At 37.3% G+C, this 26900-nt stretch overlaps 1 protein-coding gene across 2 annotated transcripts in view; it reads right to left on the bottom strand.

Moving 5' to 3' along the window:
- The window catches only part of CFAP43 (cilia and flagella associated protein 43), a 109268-nt gene that overhangs the window by 59231 nt on the left and 23137 nt on the right, over positions 1–26900 (bottom strand). For both annotated transcript variants that reach the window (XM_047761507.1, XM_047761508.1), the window contains exons 8-15: positions 24852–24983; positions 20366–20482; positions 15863–15943; positions 10552–10700; positions 8180–8283; positions 3273–3413; positions 2277–2449; positions 760–909 (exon numbers count right to left, since the gene is read on the bottom strand). In XM_047761507.1, coding sequence (XP_047617463.1) covers positions 760–909; positions 2277–2449; positions 3273–3413; positions 8180–8283; positions 10552–10700; positions 15863–15943; positions 20366–20482; positions 24852–24983 — 1047 coding nt within the window. The remainder of the gene's footprint in view (positions 1–759; positions 910–2276; positions 2450–3272; positions 3414–8179; positions 8284–10551; positions 10701–15862; positions 15944–20365; positions 20483–24851; positions 24984–26900) is intronic.

Consider the following 26900-nt stretch of genomic DNA (forward strand, 5'->3'; position numbering starts at 1 on the left):
TGGTGCTGCAGATATGTAAATAACTGACCACATTAAATTATGCTGATAACCAGTATAACTTAGACTCAAAACCTAGGAAAGGATCTTCCACTTCTTGGGGAGAAAAAGCTATTTTCATCTTTTTTTCAGAGATCTGAGAGCAAAGGAAATCAGAAATGGTAATGGTATTGGTGACATGGAGGTCTGCAAGTGATGGGGGAGGACTCAGTGAGGGCCACGCCCTTCTCCATTATGCTCTTCCAGCATCACAGGAAGAGTCAGATGCGGAGGTGGCAGCAACCAGCCTAGAGGCCCTCCAGGCCAGGGAGCTAGCAGTATTCATCCCAAGGTTTGCACAGCAATTCATTATTTCCAAAGAAGCTTTGCATATAGCCTCACTGGCTCTCACCAGAAAATCCCACAGGCTGGGGCAAGCAAGGCTTACCAAGCATTACAGAGGAGCAGCTGAAGCTTAGTGAAGTTCAGTGATTTCTAAGACACACAGTAAATGGTGATGGAGCTGGGCTGGAGCCCACCTACTGTATCCCTTCCCCACGCTCCTTTGCAGATCTCAGTCTATTAATTGACACATCCTCCCTTAGAGACTCAAACTTTGGCATGTAAATATATCCAATGTTGAAGCCAATAACACCATCAGTGGTAAATATGTTGTGAGTTAATTTACTTAAGAAAGAGTTCCAATTCCCTTCCTCAGGGCTTGTGTTTCTTACATGAGATCAAGACATACATTCATGATTGGACAAAAAAGGGGGAGTTTACCAAGGTATGAATATCTCGGACACACAGAATTCCACATTTAGCTATTGTTATGAGCCACAATCCATGTGGAGACAAGGAGAGCATTCCAGATCCGTATTGTTTGCTTTGTACTTTTTGGTATGGCTTAAGAATGCAAACACCACCATGTTCCTGCCAATCAAAGAAAATGACCACATTATAGGAAAGATCAGGGGAGCAGCAATTTGGGATTTAAGGTTGTGCATATATAAACAGATTCAAACCTGAAAATACTGTCATTGGAAATAAACTGACAAATTATAAAGTGGGCACTTTTTTTTTTTTTTTGTCTTTTTAAGGCTGCACCTGCAGCACATGGAGGTTCCCAGGTTAGGGGACTAATTGCAGCTATAGCCGCCAGCCTACATCACAGCCACAGCAATGCAAGATCCAAGCTGCGTCTGCAATCTATACCACAGCTCATTCATGGCAATGCTGGATCCTTAATCCACTGAGCAAGGCCAGGGATCCAACCCTCAACCTCATGGTTCCTAGTCAAGATTCGTTTCCACTGCGCCACGATGGGAACGCAACATTTTTTATCTTTGATTGCAAATAAAAGTTCATTTCAGCCAACTAAGAAAAAGTCTTCTTCATATGTTAGCTACCACTAAAAATCCCACCCTAAAACTTACTATCTTTTTTTTTTATTAACCCTTTGCATATACCCCTCCCTGTGCTCCAGTCAAAATAAATATAGTCAACATTCCCCCATGTATGTCATGTATTCCCTCCTTCAAGCCTCCGCACATGTTGAGACTTTTGTCTGAAATGCCCTTCCCCACCCCATCCCCAGCAATTTAGCAACCCCAAAGCAGCAACCCCACCTCCCCGCCAAGACTGTATACAATACCTGTTCATGTTTAAATCTGACCTATTCTTTAAAGTCCAGTTCCTCTAGGAAGCTTTTCTTGAATCCTCCTTACCATAAACCATTTCTTCCATCTGAATGTCTCTCTCTCATACCTTGCTGACATTGGCTACTCTGGGAGAGAAGGCCTTTGATTGAAGGATTTAGAAAGAAAGGGTGGTTGATAATCTGGGTCAGTATATGTAGCAGGAAAGGACACGATGTGGGAGAAGCTTGAAAAGTGTGTGATGAAAGGATTCCAGAAATATAGTTTAAGTATTTTGTGCAATTTTTTTTAGGGCTTGGGTACAAAGTTCCACCGAAAATCATCAATCCTGTAGCTCCTGACACCTTTAAAATAGATTTTATAGAGATAGATTTTTTTAAAAAATATTTTTAAGAGGCACTAAACTAATATTGTGTTATCTACATGTTTATCTGACCAGTATGATGTATGTGGCACAAGTGTGAGGTTGATCAAATGTATTTTATGATGAGTTAAATCATGCTAGTATATATATAAGTCAAAGAAGTTTAAGTTCTACAGTAAAGGCATTTGTTAACTGGACTTGAGTGTTAAAGCATGGATAATGTCTAAATAATACAATGTGTCACTCGATTGCTAAGAAAAATGATAAGTTTTGCATACTTTTTCAGGAAGAAGATAGCTGCAGATGTATGGCACTTGATTACAGAAGCCATATATTCGGTTACTTTGAAAGTTCAAGACTGCAGAGGACAGAGTGTGCTCTATCTCATACACAAACTTATGAATTAATTCATCTCTCAGCCTCCCTCGTTCATCAGCAAAGCTTGCAGAAACTGTAGGATTTGGGAAAGAACAGAGATCATTTCTATCATGTATTTGTTTTTTTAATTGTTATGAAAACTATAAAAAAGAAAAATAAAAATGTCAATTAATGCAGAGGCTATTAGGATATAAAAATGATTTGAAAAGAACTTAGCTCCATTAAAATACTTGAGTATCAAATGACTGATAATGAGTAAAATATCTTTTATAAGGCCTTGGTTAATTTTATCAGTTAATAGAGATACAGCGTTAAAAGAAACCCAGATGGTCTAGAGAGCCTTAATGAAGACATAAAAGTATTTTGAGATTTTCAACTTTCTTTTACTCCATAATTATATATTTTCAAAATAGCTACCCAGATATATTTGTTATCTAAAACACATGAAGTATTTATTTTAGGAGACCTTTTTATTCAGAAGGATTTCTTTATGATTTTATCAGTGAAAGTAACTACACAATAACCTATCTGAATTGGACTATGTATATTTAAAGTTACAAAAAAGAGACATCACAAAGATGACAAACCAATTTGATAAAAGTGACAGTCAATCCTGTTTTTTTTTTCTGATAATAGGACAGATTCATATGAATGACAGGACCTAGAAGGAAGTCCACGTTTCACAGTATTTAGTAGACACATCAATTTCTCTTTGAAAGATATACAAAAGTAGTGGCCATTTTAACCTCTTCACATGTTAAAAAAAATACTATCGTCAGAAAAGAAAGAAAAAAAGAAAGAGAAAGAAAGAAAGAAAGAAAAGAAAGAAAGAAAAAGCTATAGCAACTACTTAATTGAGCACCCAGAACAGAATTGGGTGCTCATTTTTTCTTTACCTTGTGGTATTATTTTAGGCAGAGTAAATATTTCCAGTCTGCTTCTTCCTGTATCTGGAAGTGGGTAAAGGACCATCACTTTCACTATGTCTTTTTCCAAAAGAGACACTGTGGATATTTGCAAAATACCTTTGCCGATCTCTGCAAGCAAATGGAAATCAACACCACAAGTAGTTGTTTAGTTTATAGAATCTTTCATATTCCCAGGTAAGATATCACATTATAGAAATGCCTTCACTAAATCTTTAGATCCAAATGTATTTACTGGATATTTAAGTGACCTTTAAACATAAGTGATGGTAACATTTTTGATGAATGGATAGGGGCTTCTTCCCATTGATGCTTGAGTTGGTAGATTCAATCCAACTTAGTTGGACTCAGCTTCATTCCCAGACAGGGAGGCCTTCAGAGTCTGCCCTGTCCACCCAACTTGGCAGCCACCTGCATGCTCTGGACCCTTGGAAGTCCACTCCAGCCATCTGCCCACTGCTGATACTGGATGAACTCAGGTATCAGTGTTCTTTGCATCTGTAGTCAAGGTATTGAAGAAATGGTGGGACTACACATGCCTTTATGAGTTTGCCCTCCAAAAACTCAGTTAATCCACCTCTGTAAGGTGCCTTGCCTGGGGCCCACCTTGGATTCTTTCCAGATTAACTACTGCCATTCTCCACAGGGACTGTTCTACCTATGTCTACTTTCCCAGGCCCCATCTCAGCCCTTCCCCTCAGATGTCCAATGGATGACCTTTGCTTACTTAACAAGGAAGACAGAGAACATCTGACACAATTTTTTAAATTACTCAATGAATTTATTACATTTATAGTTGTACAATGATCATCACAATCCAATTTTATAGGATTTCCAACTCACAACCCCAGTGCATCCCCCCACCCCCCAACATGTCTCCTTTGGAAATCATAAGTTTTTCAATGTCTGTGAGTCAGTATCTGTTCTGCAAAGAAGTTCAGTCTGTCCTTTTTTCAGATTCCACATGTCAGTGAAAGCATTTGATGTTGGTGTCTCATTGTATGGCTGACTTCACCTAGCATGATAATTTCTAGGTCCATCCATGTTGCTAAAAATGCTGGTATTTCGTTCCTTTTAATGGCTGAATAATAATATTCCATTGTATATTCCACATCTTCTTGATCCACTCTTCTGTCGATGGACATTTAGGTTGTTTCCATGTCTTGGCTATTGAAAATAGCGCTGCAATGAACAGTGGAGTACATGTGTCTTTGTGAGTCAGGGTTTTCTGTGGATAGATGCCCAGGAGTGGGATTGCTGGATCAAATGGTAGTTCTATTTTAAGTTTTCTGAGGAATCTCCATACTGTTTTCCACAGTGGTTGCACCAATTTACAATCCCACCAACAGTGTGATAGGGTTCCTTTTTCTCCACACCCTGTCCAGCACTTATTGTTTGTAGACTTTTGGATGATGGCCATTCTGGCTGGTGTAAGGTGGTACCTCCTAGGGGTTTTGATTTGCATCTCTCTAATGATGAGTGATGTTGAACATCTTTTCATGTGTTTCTTGGCCATCTGTATGTCCTCTTTGGAGAACTGTCTGTTTAGATCTTCTGCCCATTTTTGGATGGGGTTGTTTGTTTTTTTGGTATGGAGCTGCAGAAGGTGTTTATAAATTTTGGAGATTAATCCCTTGTCAGTCGATTCACTTGCAAAGATGTTCTCCCATTCTGTGGGTTGTCTTTTCATTTTGTTTAGGGTTTCCTTTGCTGTGCAGAAACTTTGAAGTTTGATTGGGTCCCATTTGTTTATCTTTGTTTTTACTGTTATGACTCTAAGAGGTAGATCTGAGAAGATGTTGCTGTTGTTTATGTCAGAGAGTGTTTGGCCTACGTTTTCCTCTAAGAGTTTTATAGTGTCTGGTCTTACATCTAGGTCTTTAATCCATTTGGAGTTTATTTTTGTGTATGGTGTTGGGGAGTGTTCTAATTTCATTCTTTTCCATGTGGCTGTCCAGTTTTCCCAGCACCACTTATTGAACAGGCTGTCCTTTCTCCACTGTATATTCTTGCCTCCTTTGTCATAGATGAGTTGGCTGTAGGTGCGTGTGTTGAATTCTGGGCTCTCTATCCTGTTCCACTGATCTATATGTCTGTCTTTGTGCCAGTACCATATGGTTTTGAGGGCTGTTGCTTTGTAGTATAGTCTGAAGTCAGGGAGCCTGATTTCTTCCAGCTCTATTTTTCTTTTTCAGGATGTCTTTTGCTAATCTGGATCTTTTGTGCTTCAGAACAAACTTTAAAATATTTTGTTCGAGTTCTGTGAAAAATGTCCTTGGTAATTTGATAGGGATTGCATTGAATGTGTAGATTGCCTTAGGTAGTACAGTCATTTTGATAGTATTGACCCTTCCAATCCAAGAGCATGGTATGTCTTCCCATCTATTTGTGACACAAACTTGACCTTAACTTTCTTATGCTGAATCTCGCATTTTCTCTGTTTGTTCCTATCTTCCCCATTCATTTCTTGACATTTTTGTAGGAACAAAATGAAACTTTCTCTTTCCATCTGTGATTTTGGGTCCATGCCTCCAATATTCTATCAGACCAGGTGCTATCAATTACCCTTTTAAAAATTTCTCTTGTCTTTTATGGCCTCTCCTTTTCAGTTCTCCAGACTCTCCAATATTCAAATTAGGACCTTCCTTCAATCCTTCTTCCCCATCAGTTACCATGCAAACTAATTCTCTTTCCATGCAAACTTAGAACAGGAGTTGCTACTTACTGACTTCCTTTTCCTCTTTGTCCTTCTGTTACAAAGGAGTAGCTCTCCCAGGGCTCACACACTGATTGCCTCATCACAGCCCTTACCTCACTTGGACTTCTGCCACCACCCACCCCTTTATGCAGCCTTCCTTCTTTAAGCTCTTCCTAAAGGTAGAGACTCTCAATTCTCTTATTACTCTGCTCCATCCTTAGTTTTCGTCACTGCCTTGTCCTCCTCTGTCCACAACTTCAAAGTAAGTAGCTTTTCCCATCCCACATTCTGACCAACCAGCTATGTTAAAAAATGGCATATTTTTGCAGGACTTTTACCCATCCTAAGGTTAGACATAGGGCCTACTACACTCCATGTCATCTAATTTACATATTTGGGTTACCTGTTTGATTTCATTAAGCAATTGGGTTTTCTTTTACTCTGTCTTATGCCATATCATCTGCTTCCATGATTTCAAGATCAGAATTCTATTATTAAACTTTGAACTACAAGTATCCATTTCCAAACTTATGCTAAAAATACCCAAATGAAGAGTTTATTGGCTTCAAATCTACAGGAGCTTGTTAGCTTACCATATCCCTTAATGTTCATAACTTTCTTTTTTCTTGAGATTTTACTGCAATTGATGATATCACAGACTTCCACTATTTAGGCTAGAAACTTTGGAGTTGTTGTGGATCCCTCCCTGTCACACATAGTCAAATATCAAGTCCTACCAACCCCATCACTCCTAGCCCTCCTTTCTCTCTCTGTGACTGCTGCATGGGCTTGTACACTATGGATAACAGCACAAGCCCTGAAGCCAATATTCCTGAGTTTGAGTCCTGGCTCCAGCACTAACCACCTACATGGCTTTGAGCAAATCTTAACCTCACTGTGCCTCAATTGCCTTATCTTTAAATTGGGCATAACAGTAGTCTCTATCTCATAAAAATTGTCTAAGAATTAAATGAATTAACACGTGCCAAATACTTAGAACACTACCACATGGTAAGGAATCCCTCAATAAATGTTGGATATTGTTATGATTAATATCATATCTTTCCTAAGTTATTATAATAGCTTCCTAACCATATTTTTTATTCCATTCTTTTGTCTTTCTGCTCCAGCCTTCACAGTGATTCTAGAGTTGTCCTCTAAAAAACCAAGTCGAATCACACCAGCCCCATCTTGAAAATATCTGATGATGTGTCATTAACTACAGAACAAAGTCCAGACTCCTTGGAATGATGTTCAAGCAGCTCTACGTTCTTTCAGATTTTGTCACCATGATCAGCATCTAATAAACTCTTCTATTTACCTGTTACTCCAGACTTCTTACCATTCCAACTGCCTTTGTTCAGACTTATCGAAAGTTAGAATATTAACTAGCCCCATCCTCCACTATTTACATCCTTGGAAAATTCGCCCCCAGTCCTCTGAGCACACTTTTCACCTCTGCTCCTTTCCTCACACCTGGCCCTGAGCCTCCATGGCACTCTGCTATTCCTCCTCCTCCACTACACTGTCTCCTTGACCTTTCCCTGCTCCCACAGGGCCTACGTTCAGCACTTTACATCTGGTAGGCACCCAATTTTTAAAAATCAATACATGGATTTTAACATATATTTTGTGGAAAAATATACTTAACATATTTGGTATGTAAAGACAGAGAGCGAAAAGTATCAGTTCTTACCATTCACTACCTAAATGCTACCTTGCTTACCAGATATGAGGTTTACCTGGGCATTTTGATGCATATTACTGAAAAAAGCTGGATATCATTTTGTTTAAAAAGGAAACTTTAAAGATGCATAATTCAAAACTTTCTTCATATATCTTAATTGAACAGAGACCAAATACTATTTTAAAAATATTTCAGGGATAAACTAACTCATTTTCCCCTTGTAGCAACATTAGAAACATTTAGCCATTTCATTAATTCATTAAATGATTCAAGAAGATTTATTTAACATCAACTATGTACCAAGTAAACATATTAAAACCTCTAAATACGATGTGGGAATTTTCCTAAGTAACTTTGAACAGTGATTTAAATGTTTCTGTTTTAGAAAACATGCTACAAATAATTGTTTCACTATAGCCCCACTTTCACAACTTTAAATTCTTTAGAATAAAGTGACCAATATTGTAAGTTAATAAGCATTCTGTGTAGTACCTATGAATCCAAGAATCTGAAATAAGCTTGAGGGTTTGGCATTGATAACAAAGATGTATCCTTCTGATGTTCCAACTAATAGATACATTCCTCTCTGGTCATACCTAGAAAAGAAAAAAATCTGATTATCAGATTCTACTTATTTTACTAATAAGATGGTAAACAAATTTATTGAATGACACCATGGAGATATATTCAAAACTATTATTTTCATAGATTGTGATTTTTAATATTATAAAAAGGGAGGTGATTATATATAAATGTAATCATTACATTCTAGGCTAATTCCGTTTCCAAATTGCAATTTACAAGTACCCAGTCAAGAAGATTCACTAAAGCTGGGCAACTATTTCGTCACAAGTGAATGAAATACGACAGCAGAGCTTTCTTGATATTGCAAGCGGAAATAAGCAATTCTCAATTTAGTGATGAGTGGAACACTGAATACCTTCAGTACCAGTCCTGGCAGGAAGAATGTAGTGAAATGTCTATACCTTCATCAAATTAGAAAACAGTGGGAAATGCAAATTAGGGTATGAAAGAAAAATTTGAGAGAGGAGAAGCACCAAAAAATATGGTACAGAGGAGCAGAATGTAAATGGTAAGAGATTACAGATCCTTCCCCACTGAGCTGGAGGCAGCAGAGCTTGTAAGAACACAGAGAGTAGAAACACAGCTCCTCCAGACACTAGCTGAGTAATCTTGGGCAAATCCTTCTCTTAACCACTCTGAACCTAGTTTATCTCACTTGTGAAATAGGGACAATCTTCCGGATGTGCAGCAAGTGTCACACTAAATAAGCTGCAATGTGTGATAGCACCTCATTTTGTAAAGCAGGGCATAAATGTTATTTCTTATTAATATTTACTATTATGATTCATTAATAAAAGAAGTAATAATAGTAAGTCCAAATCCACTGTCTCTATTCTATCTTCTTATAAGCACTGCCTCAAAAAATTTGAAGTCATCTAAATGTCTGTCAATATACTTCTTTTTTTTTTTTTTTTTTTTGGCCACATCTGTGGCAGGCAGAAGTTCCCAAGGACTGAACCTGTGCCCCACAGCAGGATCTGAGCCACAGCAGTGACAATGTCAGATCCTTAATCGGTGAGCCATCAGGGAATTCCCAATATACCATCTTTTAAAAATTATGATATAGTCATATAATGGAATACTTTGGGGCTGTAAAAAAAAAAAAAAAAGAATGAGGAAGGTCTCCATGTGTTGATAGAAGATTTTCTCAAAGATATACCATTAAGTGAAAAAAATTGAGGTGCAGAACCATGTGGTTTGCTGCCCTTTAAGAGTGAAGGCAATGACTCAGGAGCCCAACTACCTGGGTTCAAATGCTAACATTTGCCATTTATCATGTGTGTGATATTAATTATTCAAATTCTTTGTGCATCATCTTCTTTATCTGTAAAATGGAGACAATAAGAATATCTATCTCTTGGAGTTCCCATCGTGGCGCAGTGGTTAACGAATCCGACTAGGAACCGTGAGGCTGCGGGTTCGGTCCCTGGCCTTGCTCAGTGGGTTAAGGATCCGGCGTTGCCGTGAGCTGTGGTGTAGGTTGCAGACGCGGCTTGGATCCTGCGTTGCTGTGGCTCTGGCGTAGGCCGGTGGCTATAGCTCTGATTAGACCCCTAGCCTGGGAACCTCCATATGCCGCGGAAGCGGCCCAAAGAAATAGCAAAAAGACAAAATAAATAAATAAATTAATTAATTAAAAAAAAAAAGAATATCTATCTCATGAAGTTAATACAGCAGAAGTTCCTGGCACATGCTAAGTACTTGACAATTATTCATGTAATTAAAAGTACTTATCCTCTTGCTTGTTTGTAGATAAATATCTCCAGAAGAAGACATGAGAAACTGGTAAACGGCTGCCTCCTCCAGGAAGGAGAACTGGGTATTTGGGGACAAGGGTGGGAAACTATACTATATACTCCTCTATACTTCTTTAATGTTAATCTGAGTCAATACACTAACTTTCAAAACAACACAGATAAAACTTAAAAGAAATCAGGGGAGTATCTGTCATGGTGCAGCGGAAACAAATCTGACTAGGAACAATGAGGTTGAAGGTTTGATCCCTGGCCTCCCTCAGTGGGTTAAGGATCTGGTGTTGCCGTGAGCTGTGGTGTAAGTTGCAGATGAGGTTCAGGTCTGGCATTGCTGTGGCTCTGGCATAGGCCGGCAGCTACAGCTCCAATTAGACCCCTAGCCTGGGCACCTCCATATGCCGCTGGTATGGCCCTAAAATAGAAAAAAAAAAAGAAAAAGAAAGAAAGAAAAAAAGAAATCAGGGCTTCACTAGAATTCTCAAGACAGGCTGGACAAAGTTGCTGCCAGAAGCAGGCAGTACTTACAGGAGGTGCTGCACTGGAGATTCAGAGAGAAAGGCCTTGTGAACTGCCTGAGGGGATTCCACATTCCGGACATCAAGGAAGTGGACAAAACCATCCTTGGTCCCCACGGCCGCAGAGAGGGAGGAGGGAGAGCAAGCCAGAACTGTTGCCTGTTTAAATAAGTGCAAAGCAGAAACACACTCACAGATATAGAAGACAAACTTGTGGTTTCCAAAGGGGAGAGAGAAGGGGGGAGGGGCAGGTTAGTAGTGTTAGGGGTGGGGTTAAGAGACACAAACTATACATATAAAACAGATAAGCAACGATGGACAAGGGTAGACTGTACAGCATATGGAATTTTTATTTATTTATTTATTTATTATTATTTTTTTTGGCTGCAGCCAAGGCATGTGGAAGTTCTCAGGCTAGGGGTCAAATCGGAGCTACAGCTGCCAGCCTACACCACAGACACAACAACACGGGATCCAAACTGTATCTTCAACCTACACCACAACTCACAGCAATGCTGGATCCTTAACCCACTGAGCGAGGCCAGGGATCGAACCCTAGTCGGGTTCATTAAACACTGAGCCACGAAAAGAACTCCCTAGCATAGGGAATTATACCCACTATCTTGTAATAACCTTAATGGATTATAACATACAAAAATATTGAATCGTACACTTGAAAATAACACAATATTTTAAATCAACTATACTTCAATATAAACAAATAAAATAAGCCCTCAGGTGCTCAACTTTACTGCACCAAAAAATGAAACCTATTCTCTACACATAAGAATTCTACAGTTTATTTGAAAAGCCTGCAGAATAAGAAGAGTGGCAAGTGTCATGTGGCATTAAAAAGTATACACTCAACATTTTTGAGCTAATCAACTACATAAGAAGTTACAGGAATCCGCATATCAGAATCTTTTATACTAAAACTAGAATGATAAAAATACAAGGAAATTTCTTGAACTTTAAACCATGATTTCATTTTTATCCCTAAATGATTGTAAAATGATTACACCCAATAATAATGAAAAAATAAAATAAATTTAAAATACATTCTGAGCATCTTTTAGATGGCTTTATAGAATGTTAGTAATTTTTTAAAATCAGCATTCCTCTGCTGGATAATGGTAGATCTTGGGATGCTGGGATGACCAAGGAAGACTTAAGAAAATAACTATATCACTGAACCATGTAGCCTGCCACCAAAGAAAGTCATCACAGATTCCTGCTTATCTCACAGTCATTTACGGAAGATGATGTCTGAGAGAATAAATGTGTTGTCATGATACTTAAGGAATCAGATTCATTCCTCTATAGGTGTCACCAACAAAGCCCACTGAAGTCCCCAGGAAACATAAGATGGAATCCAGGTGATAAGGTAAGGTATAACCTCTTCTTTGTGCTTAGTCTAGTTTCACCTGCCCATAGGGTACAGTGTGCAGAGGCCTCGAACTGGGCATTTCAGACCAGAGTTCCTAGAGTAAAAAGGCTAGGACACCTCGGCTTGGTGGCCACATGGAGAAGCGCTGCACAGGACACCCCAATTCAAGATGGCTTTAGGCAGGTCCACAGAAGCTGCAATCATTGTGTGAGAACTCTGCCCCACCCTGCTAGGCTAGGGAGAACCCTATAAGGCAGCCCAGCCTGTCCACTGTCAGGAGATCATGTGCTCTAGAGGAGAGGCTTGCCCTCTCCATTCTTTGATTAAAGAATAAAACTTTCCTTTGCTTCTGAACCCAGCTTGACCTTGCTCTGTTGGCATGAGCAGCACCAGAGAGGAGGAACCCTGTTGAGAATGCCTCAAAAGGGCTGGCAATATAATTACACTTTGTAGGTTGCTTTGAATAAAGTAATGAAACATTAGAACTAGAAAAGATCTTAAGAGAGCATCATTTTTTAGATTAGAAAATAGAGGCCAAGAAAAACATAGTGATTTGTGCCAGGATCCAGTAGCCAGTAACCTAGCTCAGAGGACAACTCAGGTGTCCCGCCTCCAAAGTGGTAAGGCTTGGTTTACTGTGGCAACACTGGATCCTTCACCCACTGTGTCAGGCCAGGGATCCAACCTGCATCCCAGAGCTCCAGAGATGCCACTGATCCCACTGTACCACAGTGGAAACACCAAAATTCGTTTTTTTTTTTTTTAACTGAAAGACTTAATGGGAGCTCTCAGTGTGTGTGTGTGTGTGTGTTTCCTCAAAATAAATTGAAATTATCCTCCATTCTAGGGTAATAGTGGACTAAGCTAAAAATGTAGAGCCATATTTGGAGGGGCATTATGTACCCTATCAGGTACCATCAAGGGAAGCACTAGTCTTCAGGATCCTGCCATCAAGATGCTAGGCAGGATTCTCTGAGGACCACTGCCTAAAATGTTCATGGGAAACAGAGTCCTGGGCACAGGCTGAGAGATCTGGCCTCAGCACTCTGGGTCAATCCACTTATCAATTCCCAACTGGGCAGCAGAACCCTCCATTAAGGAAAAACCAAACTCTCTCCCACATGGGCAGAACCACAGAAGTATACAATGTCTTGTTTGGAGCTCAGTGAAGGGTTGTCTAATTAACTGTGACAGTTGTCCAAATGTCTTCCCTCTGGTCAAGCGAAGGGAAGATATCTGAAGCAGAAAGAGGGCCTTTTTGGTACCTATATTCCTCCTTAGCCATGAAGTGCAAAATAAGTCCTGATTATATAGAGCCTTGGGTGGGTTGATAACATATGTATGTTTCTCATCTGGAAAAGGAGGTGTGATCAGATGAGCTTTAAGAACTCTTCTAGTTTTAGAAATTCTAACAGAAATGAATACATAATAATCTTTGTCACACAGAGTATGGGGGTTACACATATTCTTTTAGGTAAGAATTTTTATCTTTACTTTTTAGGATGAGTTTGGTTATCTCATTAAATTATATATCTTTCGTATCTTATTATCCTCTTACATTATAGAATGGTGTTTCACCTTGTTTTATAATTGAGATTTTCACTTATAATGGAGAAGGACTGTAACTTCTCTACCTACTCCCAAGATCCATATCTTATCCAGAACTGTGTGAGATAGAAAACGATAATTTAATAAAAAATAGCAAAGCAGCAAAGCAGAAATGAATCTGACTAGGAACCATGAGGTTGCAGGTTCAATCCCTGACCTCGCTCAGTGGGTTGAGGATCCAGTGTTGCCGTGAGCAGTGGTGTAGGTCACAGACGCACTTCGGATCCTGCGTTGCTATGGTTGTGGTGAAGGCCGGCGGCTACAGCTCCGATTCGACCCCTAGCCTGGGAACCTCCATATGCCATGGGTGTGGCCCTAAAAAAAATAAAAACACACACAAAAAAAAGGAAAAAAGAAAAAAATAGCATTACCATTGTTTCTTGGTCTTTTTATATTTTTTAATTATTATTTTATGTAAAATGCACTGTGAACATGGTAGAAAGAATGGTATCATGTTGTAGTAGGTTAGGGAGAGGTTTAGATGAGCAGTTGTGGTGGGACATCCAATATTCATATACATTTCTTCTGGAAAATTTCTTGAGTATCCATTGAGAAACCATCCCTCCTCTATTTTCAGGGTTGAATGTAAAAGATCTGGCTCCAATTTCCAGGGCTGATTTTTAAACCAATTAGCATTTCTCATTCTCCTATCCATAGTGATTAGTTCAAGAATATATATATATATATATATTTTTTTTTTTTGTCTTTTTGCTATTTCTTTGGGCCGCTTCCGTGGCATATGGAGGTTCCCAGGCTAGGGGTCGAATCGGAGCTGTAGCCACCAGCCCATGCCAGAGCCACAGCAACGCAGGATCCAAGCCACGTCTGCAACCTACACCACAGCTCACGGCAACGCCAGATCGTTAACCCACTGAGCAAGAGCAGGGACCGAACCCGCAACCTCATGGTTCCTAGTTGGATTCGTTAACCACTGCGCCACGACGGGAACTCCTCAAGAATATTTTTAAAACATAAAGAGATATTTACTAAGCCTTCTGAGAAAAGGAGAATTTTTTTTTTTTTTTTTTGGTCTTTTTAGGGCCACACCCATGGCATCTGGATGTTTCCAGGCTAGGGGTCGAGTAGGAACTGCAGCTGCTGGCCTACGCCACAGCCACAGCAATGCCAGATCCAAGTTGCATTTGTGGCCTACACTGCAGCTTGTGCCAACACTGGATCCTTAACCCCCTAGGTGAGGCCGGGGATTGAACTTGCATTCTCATGGATTCTAGTCATGTGTGTTATCACTGAGTCACAATAGGAACTCCCAGGAGAAATTTCTTTTCTCTTCTTCCTTCCACTGTTGGAAGCTTTCTTCCCTGATGATCTGATGTGAGGTTGACATCTGTAGCATTTGCATGCCACTAAATGAAGCCTAAGAAAAAACTAAAGACACAGTATACAGACAGAGAGAAAAACAAGATTCTTGGTAATATAATTTGAGTTGTTGGATCAAGCCACAGCTGAGGCCAGATAAGTTCTATACTTTATAGTTGATTAAGCTATTATATTTAACCCCTACTTTTTAATTTTTGGCTGATCAGAGTGGCAATTTTCTTTCTTTCCTAACTAATCCCCTAGAGGTTAGATGGGACCATTTATCTAGTTATGGCCAAGGGAATGTTTTATTTTTTGAGTAAAAGCACTTAATTGCTAATTCAAGACTCTCTAGCACTCTCCCCATACCATGACACTGAGGAGCCTCCATCAACCTTGTTCCTGAGAGACCATGTGGAGCAGAGATCCTGTCAATCCACAACAAACTTACAGCACAAATGAGATACAAACCACTAGGGTTTTAGAAACAACTGCCACCACGGAAAAAACTGTTTTTTCCTATACACCAATATGGTACCTTATGTTCCACCCTCTGGGCTGAGGAATATACTTTACACACAAGAATTACTCTAAATATATAAGGTAAAAATGCAATAAGGCGGAGTTCCCATCGTGGCGCAGTGGTTAACGAATCCGACTAGGAACCATGAGGTTGCGGGTTTGGTCCCTGCCCTTGCTCAGTGGGTTAACGATCCGGCGTTGCCGTGAGCTGTGGTGTATGTTGCAGACGCGGCTTGGATCCTGCGTTGCTGTGGCTCTGGTGTAGGCCGGTGGCTACAGCTCCAATTGGACCCCTAGCCTGGGAACCTCCATATGCCGCGGGAGCGGCCTAAGAAATAGCAACAACAACAACAACAAAAGACAAAAGACAAAAAAAATGCAATAAGGCATCTGTGATGAGTATTTCCACAGATTATTAACACGTGAATATAAGAAAGTTAGATTAGAAATCAATTTTTTAAAACATTCATTTATAAGGCATACTTACTGGGATTTTCAGATAAATCCTGCTGGCACACAAACCATCTTCTATATCCCAAATACAAACTTCCCCTGAAGCTGTGAGGGTCTGTAAAAGAAAGAAAAACTCAAATGGAAAAAAAGACTCTGCTATGGGAGCATATCTTTCTAGTATGTCAATTACTCTGATGATTTTAGCATAAAATTTCATCTTATGTGGGCTATAATTACTTTTATAACCTCAATATCAATAGTTCTTATTTGAACAAAGATTAATGATTATCTTTAATACAATTTAAGTAACACATAATAACTAGATAGGATTAGAAAAGTGAAATAAATTTTTTTTCTGTGTAACAAAATTGGAAGTAAAAGTTACTTGGAAATTCAATGAGGTTGTTGCCTAGTGAATAAGCCTAGAATAGAAAGCTATAATTGGTATTTTTAAAAATTAATAGACTTTGCTTTTAATAGGAGTTATTATTATTAAATACCCTGTAAGCTATAGGTTTTTTGTTTGTTTTTGTCTTTTTGTCTTTTCAGGGCCGCACCCACGGCATATGGAGGTTCCCAGGCTAGGGGTCTAATTGAAGCTACAGCTGACGGCCTACGCCATAGCCAGCAGGATCCAAGCTGCAACTGTGACCTACACCACAGCTCAAAGCAACACCAGATCCTTAACCCACTGAGCAAGGCCATGGATCAAACCCACATGCTCATTTGGGTTTGTTAACCGCTGAGCCATGGTGGAAACTCCTATAGGTTTTTTTATGGATGTTCTTTATCAGCTTGAAGAAGTTCCCCTCTATTTGTAGTTTTTTGAGAGGTTTTATAACTTTATTATTAATTATTGATTCATTTTCTTTAATAGATATAGGACTTATTCATATTATCCATTTCTCCTTACCTGAATTTTGGTAGATGGTATCTTTCAAAGAATTGGTCCATTTCCATTTGTATCCATTTGTATCTTTCAAATGCGAATTGGTTACCATATTTTTGGGCCTAGAGTTGTTCATAATACAGTTGGCCCTCTATATCTGCAGGTTCTGCATCTGCAGGTATAGAGGGCTGACTGTACTATGCCATTCTATATAAAGGACCTACTATTTGAGGATTTTGGTTCCACAAGGGGTCCTATAACTAAACCCCTCAGATACTGAAAGATGACTGTATTGTTTTATTATCCTCTTAATGTCCATGGGGCCAGTAGTGATGATCTCTCTTTGACTTTTTTTTTTTTTAGTTTTATTAGAGTATAGTTGATTTACAGTGTTGTGTCAATTTCGGCTGTATAGCACAGTGACCCAGTCATACGTATATATATACATTCTTTTTCTCATATTATCTTCCATTGTGGTCTACCCCAAAAGACTGGACAGCCCCCTTTCATTTCTGATATTAGTAATTTGTATCTTCTCTCGCTCTCTGACTCCCTTTCTCTTTCTTTAACACTGCTACAGGTTTATCAATTTTATTGATCTTTTTGAAGAACCAGCTTTTGGTTTCTTAGATTTTCTCTACTGATTTCCTACTTTTAGTTTCATTGCATTCTACTCTCATTTTTATTATTTCTTTTCTTCTGCTTACTTTGGATTTATTTTTTCTATTTCCTAAAGTGATAGGTTAGGTTATTGATTTTAAACATTCTTCATTTCTTATATATGTATCAAATGCTGTGAATTTCCTCTAAGCACTACATTCACTGCAAAATCACATTACTCGATATTTAGTTCAAACTTTTTAATTACTCTTGAGACTTCTTTGACTAATTTGTTACTAAAAGTGTTTACTTTCCAATTATTTTAGGGGTTTTCCAGTGATCTTTCTGATGCTTCTAATTTAATTCCATGCAGCCTGAGAAAACACTGTGTATAATTTATATTTCTTTAAAATGGTTAAGGTATACTTTATGACCAAGACTGTGATCTATTGTGGTGAACAATTCATGCAAGATTGAGAAGAATGTCTATTATGCTATCATTTGATGAGGTAGTCTATAGATGTCAACTAGACCCAATGAATGGTTATTGTTAAATTCACCTATGATTTTGATCTTTTGCCTGCTAGTGATGTCTCTCTGAACAATTTCTTTTAACATTTCTCTCAAGGTAGTTCTGCTAGTGACAAATTCCCTTAATTTTTATTTGTCTGAGAAAGTATTTTTCCTTCACTTTTGAAGGATAATTTTGCTGAATATAGAATTCTAGGTTGGTGTTTTTTTTCTTTGAACACTTTAGGTAATTCACTCTACTCCTGCTTACTTGATTTCTGAAGAGAAGATCAATGTAATTCTTACCCTAGTTCCTTCAAAGGTAAGTTTTTTTCCCTTTGGGTTTTTTTCAAAAATTTCACTCTGTCTTTGTTTTTCTCTAGTTTGAATATGATAAGCTTGGGTATAGATTTTTTAAAAAATTTATTCTATTACTGTTCTCTGAGTTTCTAGGTCTGCAGTTAGTGTCATTTTGAAAAATTCTCAACCATTATTATTTCAAATATTTTCTCTGTTCCTTCCTCTCTTGCTTCTTCTTCTGGTATTCCTGTTATGTGTATGTTATACCTTTTGTAATTGCCCCATGTTCTTGGATATTCTGGTCTTTCATTTTCATTCTTTTTTTCTCTTTACATTTCAGTGTTGGAAGTTTCTATTGAGATTTCTTCACACTTATTGGTTCTTTCCTTTGCCATATTCAGTCTACTGATGAGCCCACCAAAGACATTATTCACTTCTGTTACAGTGTTTTTGATTTCTAATATTTCTTTTTTTCCTCTCTTAGAATTTCCATATCTCTGCAAATGTGGTGTCACTTTTGTTTTGTTTATGTTGTAACCCATCATTCTTGCATATTATCCACTGTTTCCATAAGAGCCCTTAGTATATTAATTATAGTTGTCTTAAATTTCTGGCTTGATAATTACAGCATTTCTGCCATATCTGAGTCTCATGCTTGCTCTGTCTCAACTGCTGTTTTAGTCTTTTAGTATACCTTGAAATTTTCATTAAAAGCTGGACATGATATACTGGGTAAAAGGATCTGAATTAAATAGGCTATAGATTGAAGTTTTATGTTTATCTGGCTAGGAGTTAGATTATGGTTACTGTTTGCTGTAGCTAAATGTACCAGAAACTAAAATTTCCCCTGGTGTCCTTGTTTTCAGTCTGAAATATGCAGATTTTTTTCATTGTAATCTCCCTGGTACTGGCTCCAGTGGTGGTTTCTACTTCTGGGCTTCTGCTCCAGTAAGCCATGATTCTTTGTATCTATCTATAATTTGGGGACAATAGTTTTCCCTATTACCTAAATACTATGATAAGTCTAAGAGGAACAGTTAATTTTAAATTCATTCAGCTTTTTTCTTATTGCAAGGCTCTTTACACCCTGGACTGGAAACCAAAGGTTCATATTGTTCATTTTGACAGATAATTTTTACTCTTTCACAGGATCGAGACTGAAAGTAGTTGAAAGCAAATGCAATGTGACAACAATTTAAATTCTGTTTCCTGAATACTAGAGAGTGGGTAACATAAAAATGTGAATCAAGGGAGTTTCCATTGTGCCTCAATGGAAATGAGTTCAACTAGTAACCATGAGGTTGTAGGTTTGATCCTTGGCCTCACTCAGTGGGTTAAGGATCCGGTGTTGCCATGAGCTGTGGTGTAGGTTGCATATGCGGATCAGATCTGAATTGCTGTGGCTGTGTTGTAGGCTGGCAGCTACAGCTACAATTTGACCCCTAGCCTGGGAACCTCCATATGCCTCTGGTGCATCCCTAAAAAGCAAAGAAACAAACAAACAAAAAATGTGAATCAAGTATTTAAATCCTAAACATGAAAACCTTGTTTGGACCGTTTTATTGAGTTAAAACAACCCTATGAATAGATGTAATTCTTATCAGAGAACATCTGGCAGAAAAATAACACAACCAAAACCTCAAGATCAGAAGAAACCTTAAGCACTACCTATTCCAGAGTCTATGTATTTTTTTAATTTTCTAGAATCCCCCAAATCTCAATGGACTTTTGATGAATCACATGAAAAGTGAAATATATTTCTTGAGATCAACAAAAGGTAAATAGTTAAGCACCATAAAAAAAACTTTCTTTTCTAAAGGTAGAGGGTGGGTTTTTTTTCTAAGTGGACTGAATATAGATTTTACGCATGGCAACTCTTTCATTTTCATCCCTAGGTGAGGCTGTATCACTCTGAAAGAGGTAAATACTAATAGTTTAAAAAGATTTGACAACTCATTAGCAATGAATGTGTTTTAAGATGGCTTGGAAAGCTTGGATAGTGAATACAAACAGGATGGCTCCTAAGTTTTAACTGCTTTGATTGTGTTCAGAGACAATATTATAAAGTCACAATATGATGATGTCATTCTAATGGGAAAGTAGATCCAATGATGGAAGTGATTGGCATTTTTACCTCACCTTCAAGAATACTCTCTGCCTCCTATTTGCAACAGATTGCACATCAACTTCCAAAATATCATCTTTAAATCATATTGTGAACAATAAAATATTCCTTACCATGCAGTATTCACTTCCAGGTGTGATAAAATCTGTTGCCTGAAATTTCCCATCACAAGCTTCCAGGATTTTTTCAAAGGTTGGCTCTTCACCAAAAGTATAAATATAAACAGATCCCTGTTAAATACATCAAAAAAGAAAAAAAATAATGCAATTGTTATGTGTGAAGTTCAACAAATATTTATTAAACGCTTACTGTGAGCAAGGCACTGTGTGGGAATTAGTGATAGGAAATTAGAGATAAACCCAGTAAGGCCCTGACCTTAAGGAACTTAAAATCTAGATGCTTAACTTGTTTCTTTATTGATAGGTTCATTTGCTCATCAATTAAAATAATAAATAGGGTTTTCTTCTTTTCTTCATTTCCAGGAATTTTTTTTTTAGGTTATAAAAGTGTAACAAAGCACTTTTTCCTGACTTCAAAAATAGTGTCTATTTATGCAGAAAATTTGGAAAATGTAGAAAACCTGGAAAGTTGTTAAGATGAAATAAATCTTATCACATACTAGACCAGGGTGGGCACTAATGAAAACTTTTAAGTAAACATTTATGAAAATTGTAGAAGTGTGGCTGAAGCTATTATGTTATGACTTACCATTTTCACCAAATTCACCTCTCCAAAAAATCTATCCTGTATATTATGAATTTCTGCCAGGTAACTGTAATATGGTATGGTTGTTCAACCTAGCAATAAGAAGTCAGCCTTCAACTGATCATAAGATCTTCAAGTTTACCTGAGTTAAACATGGATAATTTTCTGTTCTTGTTTATCTAAAAAACACAACTTTGTAAAGTCTAAAATTTGGTAGGTATTACTGATTTTACCTCAACAAATATTAAGAGTATATACTGTGCCAGGCATAGCTCTAGATGCCAGGGCTATGTCAGAAAAAGACAGACAACAGTTATCTACCCTCAGGCAGCTTACATTCTACTGGGAGATTTGGCAATAAATATCTAAATAATATATAGTTAGTTAAAGAGCAATAATCGTAAGAAGAAAAAAATAAAGCAGGGAAAGAGGATATGACATAGCAAAATAAGAGAGTAAAATTTTAAGCTGAGTATTCAAGAAAAGTTCTACAGAGAACGTGACTTTAGCTAAAAAACTTGAAGGAAATGAGGAAAGGATTCATGTGGATTCTATGGGAAATGTATCCCAGATGGAAGGAACAGTCAGTGCAAACACTCTGAGGGAGGAGTATGCCTGGTGAGTTTAAGAAAAGTGCATTATGACCAGCATGAGTAAAGCAGGGTGAACAAGAAAGGGAGAGAGAGAGAAGGCCATTGTAGGGAGGGGAGTTCACATGATGAAGGGCCTTGTAAAGTAGCATGAAGATGTGGGCTTTTACTTAGAATAACATGGGAAATCACTGAAGACTTCTAAGTAGTAGAGAGAAATGCTTTGCTCACTTTGGCTGCTATGTTGTAGTAGTTGTAGTTTATCATGTACTGAGAAAAATATATAAACATCGTTTGAGATCATGACTTTGTTTCTCTGTCATTTTGTCATGTTTTGCTTTATATTTTGAAGCTATTTTATTTGGTACATATATATTTTTAAGTTTATATATTCCTAGTGAATTAAACTTTTTACTATTCTAAAAATAAGCCCACTTATCATTAGTAATGATTTTTGTCTGAAAGTCTACTTTGTCTAATATTAATATTATTTCCACTGGCTTTCTTTTGGTAAATGTTTGCATAGTATGTCTTTTCCCATCTTATTTACTTTCAATCTTTAATTTACTTTCAATGTTACTGCATTTTAAAAATTTTACTTTCAAACTTATGTTTTAGATATGTCACTTGTAAACAGTGCACAGTTGGGTTTTAATTTTCTCTTTTTAAAAATCCAATATGGTAATCTTTCCTTTTTTAACTAGACCAATTATTCTGTTTTGTTTCAACTGTAATTACTAATATATTGGAGTTTAAACATTACATTTTAATTTATACTATTTTCTTGTTTTATGTTTCTTTTTCTCTCTTATCTTGTTGTTTGTTTAACATTTCACTTTCCCCCTCTATAATGTGGAGATTTCATCTGCTGTTTCAATTCTTTTATGATTACCTTAGAGGTCAGAACATGCATACTTAATTTATAAATATCAGAAGTGACTTAAAACCTCTACTCACCTCCTGGGCAATACAATATACTTGAAACATTTATTCCCTCCAACTTATTATCTGGGATTTAATTTTTTTTTATTTTATTTATTTATTTATTTATTTATTTATTTATTTATTTATTTATTGTCTTTTTAGGGTTGTACCTGCGGCATATGGAAGTTCCCAGGCTAGGGGTCAAATCAGAGCTGCAGCTGCAGTTGCCAGCCTACACCACAGCAAGAGCAACACCAGATCCAAGCAGCCCCTGCACCCTACACCCTGCAAGGTCACAGCAATGCCTGATCCTTAACCCGCTGAGCAGGGCTAGGAATCAAATTCACATTCTCATGGATACTAGTCAGGTTCATTACTGCTGAGCCACAACAGGAACTCCTATTGTTTGGAATTTTAATTCAATGTTATTTTTGAACCCAACTTCATGTATTTTTGCTGTTTTATACAGTCAGTGTTCACTTACTTTCTCTGCACATTTACTACTGCTTTTCATTCTTTTTACATCACAGTCCTTCTAGGCAGGATAATTTTCCTTTTAATTGAAGTACATTCTCTAGAAGTTTCTCTAATGATGATGTGCAGCTAACGAACTCATTTCTGGAGTGTCAAAAAATGTCTTTTTCACCCCTATATCTGAAAAGTATGTCACTGCATATAGAATTCCAGGTAGTAGTAACCTTATTTCACTAAGTCAGAAGTCAGCAAACTTTTTCTATAAATGGACAGCTAGTAAACATTTAGGCTTTGCAGGCCATGTGATCTCTCACAACTACTTAATTCTACAATTGTGATGTCAAAGCAGCCATAGACAATACATAAATGAGTAGTCTTATGTTCCAATAAAACATTCCAATAAAACTTTATTTACAAAAACAATCAGCAGGCTGGTTTTGGCCCACAGGTTCACAATTTGCTGACCCCTGCACTACATCAAAGATATCATTCTACTCTTTCTTACTTACATTATTGCCAGAGAAGTCAGCTGTTAGTCTAATTGAAAATCCTTTGAAATAATCTGTTTTTCTGACTGCTTTTAATATTTTTGTCTTTGTCTTCGGTTTTCAACAGTTTCACTTTGCTTAGTCTAAGTGTGAATATCTTTTTATGTACACTGCTTGGGATTTACTGGGCCTCTTAAAGCTTTAAATTCATGTCTTCAATCATTTCTGGAATACATATTTTTAAATATTTCTTCTGCCCCACTCTCTCTCCTTTTTGGAATTTTAAGCAAACACGTGTTGGATCTTTTCACTATATCATTCATTTCTCTTACCCTCCCTTCTCGATTTCCTATAATTTTGTCTTTTGGGTATATTCTGGATAACTACGTCTGATCTATCTTCCAGTTCAGTTATCTTCTCTTTGGCTGTTTTATCTTCTGTCAGAAATACTCATTTAATTTTTACTTTGTTAGTATACATATTTTTTAGAACATCTATGTGTCTTTCTCCTTTCTGTTATGTTACATTTTTTACTGTTTCCTGTTCTCCATGAATATTTTAAGCTTGTCATTTATTAAAACACAGCACAGTTGTTTTAACTTCTGGTAATTACCAGAAACTTAAGCCTTTCCGTATATAAATTTAAATTTCCTTTATGCAGAAAATCATCAAACTTTATTTGGACTCCACCAAAAAAATCACTGCCTAACAATATAAACTGTTGCTAATCCTGACCTTGGAGTTTTCCTAACAGTTTAATTCAAGTGGGCGTTTGGTTTTATTCTGGACTTATTGCCCTTCCTTCTTCCCTTATGGGAACTTTATATTCCTTAGAGAACTACCCATGACCCAATCTGAGTTCATGTTTGGATGAATTGACTCTACCCAGGGTCCAAGGGTAGACATGTGACTTAAACCTGGTCAATGAGAGTTTAGAATCCCTCTGGATATAGCAATTGACCCAGGGGTAGAGAGGTGACCCAAGTTAGGACAATGAGTCCAGATTCCAGTACCTTTTTTTTCTCAGCCGGTATCTTTCTACCAGAGCCACCAAGAGAATAAAAATACAAAACTAGATTTGTAAAAGGCTCTTCTGACACCACAGGGGATAGTTTACATAAAAAGGGAGGAAGCAGAGAGGAAAGAGAAGCACGGTATGACAGAAAAAAAGGCCAGTAGCATCACATCCAGGGAACTCCTAGACTCATATAAATTCCTTATGTTTTCAGCCATATGCGAAAAAACAAACACCCTTGTGTTATTTAGATCTTTTAAATTGGGTATTTTTTTCTCATTTGCAAACTAAAGAGTCCTGCTTAGTAGTATATAATTATGCAACATATTCTGTCCTTCATTCCTGTCATGCAATGATGATAACATCTGAAAACTGCATATCAAGAAATCACCTTCTAGCATACCTTGTCTGTCTGAATTAGCAGCATTTTGTAACTGGGAGAAAATATCAAATGTTCCACAGGCTCTTCAATCTCAAGAAAATCCTCTACTTTGTAATTTGTATCTTTAATAAGAAAAGAATATACAAAGCCATCCTATAGAACAAAAACAATGAGATAAATGAAAAAATGAGTCTCAGTAAGTGCACAGTATACGTTCCTCATCAGACAAGCTAAGAATTATTGATTGGTATTCTACTTTTCGTTTTTGGAATCATAATCTATGTTTATATTACCTAGAATGCCCTGTGTTTTTACCTTTATTTAGCCAACTTTTAAACATATTTCCTGGTCAATTTTCAATTTTATTTCTTTTGGGAAATAAAATAACCTCATATAGGGGGTTATTCATGGCAGTGCTGTTTGTAAAAGCAACCTAATGTTCATCAACAGAGGATGGATGAATAAATAATGGTACATAAATAGTACATAAATTAAGTATGGAGTATTATGCTGTAATAAGAATGAGGATATCTTTATGCAACAATAGACATAACAATTTTAAATATCCAAGCACCCAACATAGGTTCACCACAATATATAAGGCAACTGCTAACAACCTTAAAAGGACAAATCAACAATAACACAATCATAGTGGGGGACTTTAATACCCCACTTACAGCAATGGACAGATCAACCAGACAGAAAATCAATAAGGAAACACAGGCCCTGAATGAAGCATTAGACCAGATGGACTTAATAGATATTTATCGGACATTTCATCCAAAAGCAACAGAATACACATTCTTCTCAAGTGAACATGGAACATTCTCTAAGATTGATCATATCCTGGGCTACAAATCCAACCTCAGTAACTTTAAGAAAACTGAAATGATGTCAAGCATCTTTTCCGACCACAATGCTATATGACTGGAAATCAACAAGAAAAAAACTGCAAAAAACACAAGCACGTGGAGACTCAACAACATGTTACTAAACAACCAATGGATCACTGAAGAAATCAAAGAGGAAATTAAAAAATACCTAGAAGCAAATGACAATGAAGATACGACACTCCAAAACCTATGGGATTCAGCAAAAGCTGTCCAAAGAGGAAAGTTTATAGCAATGCAAGCCCACCTCAGGAAACAAGAAAAAGCTCAAATAAACAAGCTAACTTTACATCTAAAGCAGCTTGAGAGAGAACAGACAAGACCTCAAGTTAGCAGAAGGAAAAAAATCATAAAGATCAGAGCAGAAATCAATGAAATAGAAACGAAGAAAACCATAGAAAAGATCAATGAAACAAAAAGCTGGTTCTTTGAAAAGATCAACAAAATTGATAAATCCTCAGCCAGACTTATCAGGAAAAAAAGAGAGAGGACTCAAATAAGTAAAATTAGAAATGAAAAAGGAGAAGTAACAATGGATATCACAGGAATACCAAGGATCATAAGAGACCACTATATTCAACTATACACCAATAAAATGGAAAACCTAGAAGAAATGGACAAATTCTTAGAAACATACAATCTTCCAAGACTAAACCAAGATGAAATAGAAAAGATGAACGGACCAATCACAAGTACTGTAATTGAAACTGTGATTAAAAAACTTCCAACAAACAAGTCTAGGACCAGATGCCTTCACAGGTGAATTCTATCAAACATTTAGAGGAGAATTAACAACTCTCCTTCTGAAACTATTTCAAAAAATCGCAGAGGAAGGGATATTCCCAAACTCATTCTATGAGGCCACCATCACCCTCATACCAAAACCAGACAAAGACTCCACAAAAAATGAAAACTATAGGCCAATTTCACTGAGGAACATTGATGCAAAAATCCTCAATAAAAAAATAGCAAACCGCATCCAACAATACATTAAAAGGCTTGTACATCATGATGGAGTGGGATTTATCCCAGGGATGCAAGGGTTCTTCAATATCCACAAATCCATCAGTGTGATACACCACATTAACAAACTGAAGAATAAAAACCATATGATCCTCTCAATAGACGCGGAAAAAGCCTTTGACAAAATCCAACACCCATTTCTGATAAAAACCCTTCA

Source organism: Phacochoerus africanus, chromosome 15 (assembly GCF_016906955.1).
Source record: "Phacochoerus africanus isolate WHEZ1 chromosome 15, ROS_Pafr_v1, whole genome shotgun sequence".
In the NCBI taxonomy this organism is placed as follows: Eukaryota; Metazoa; Chordata; class Mammalia; order Artiodactyla; family Suidae; genus Phacochoerus; species Phacochoerus africanus.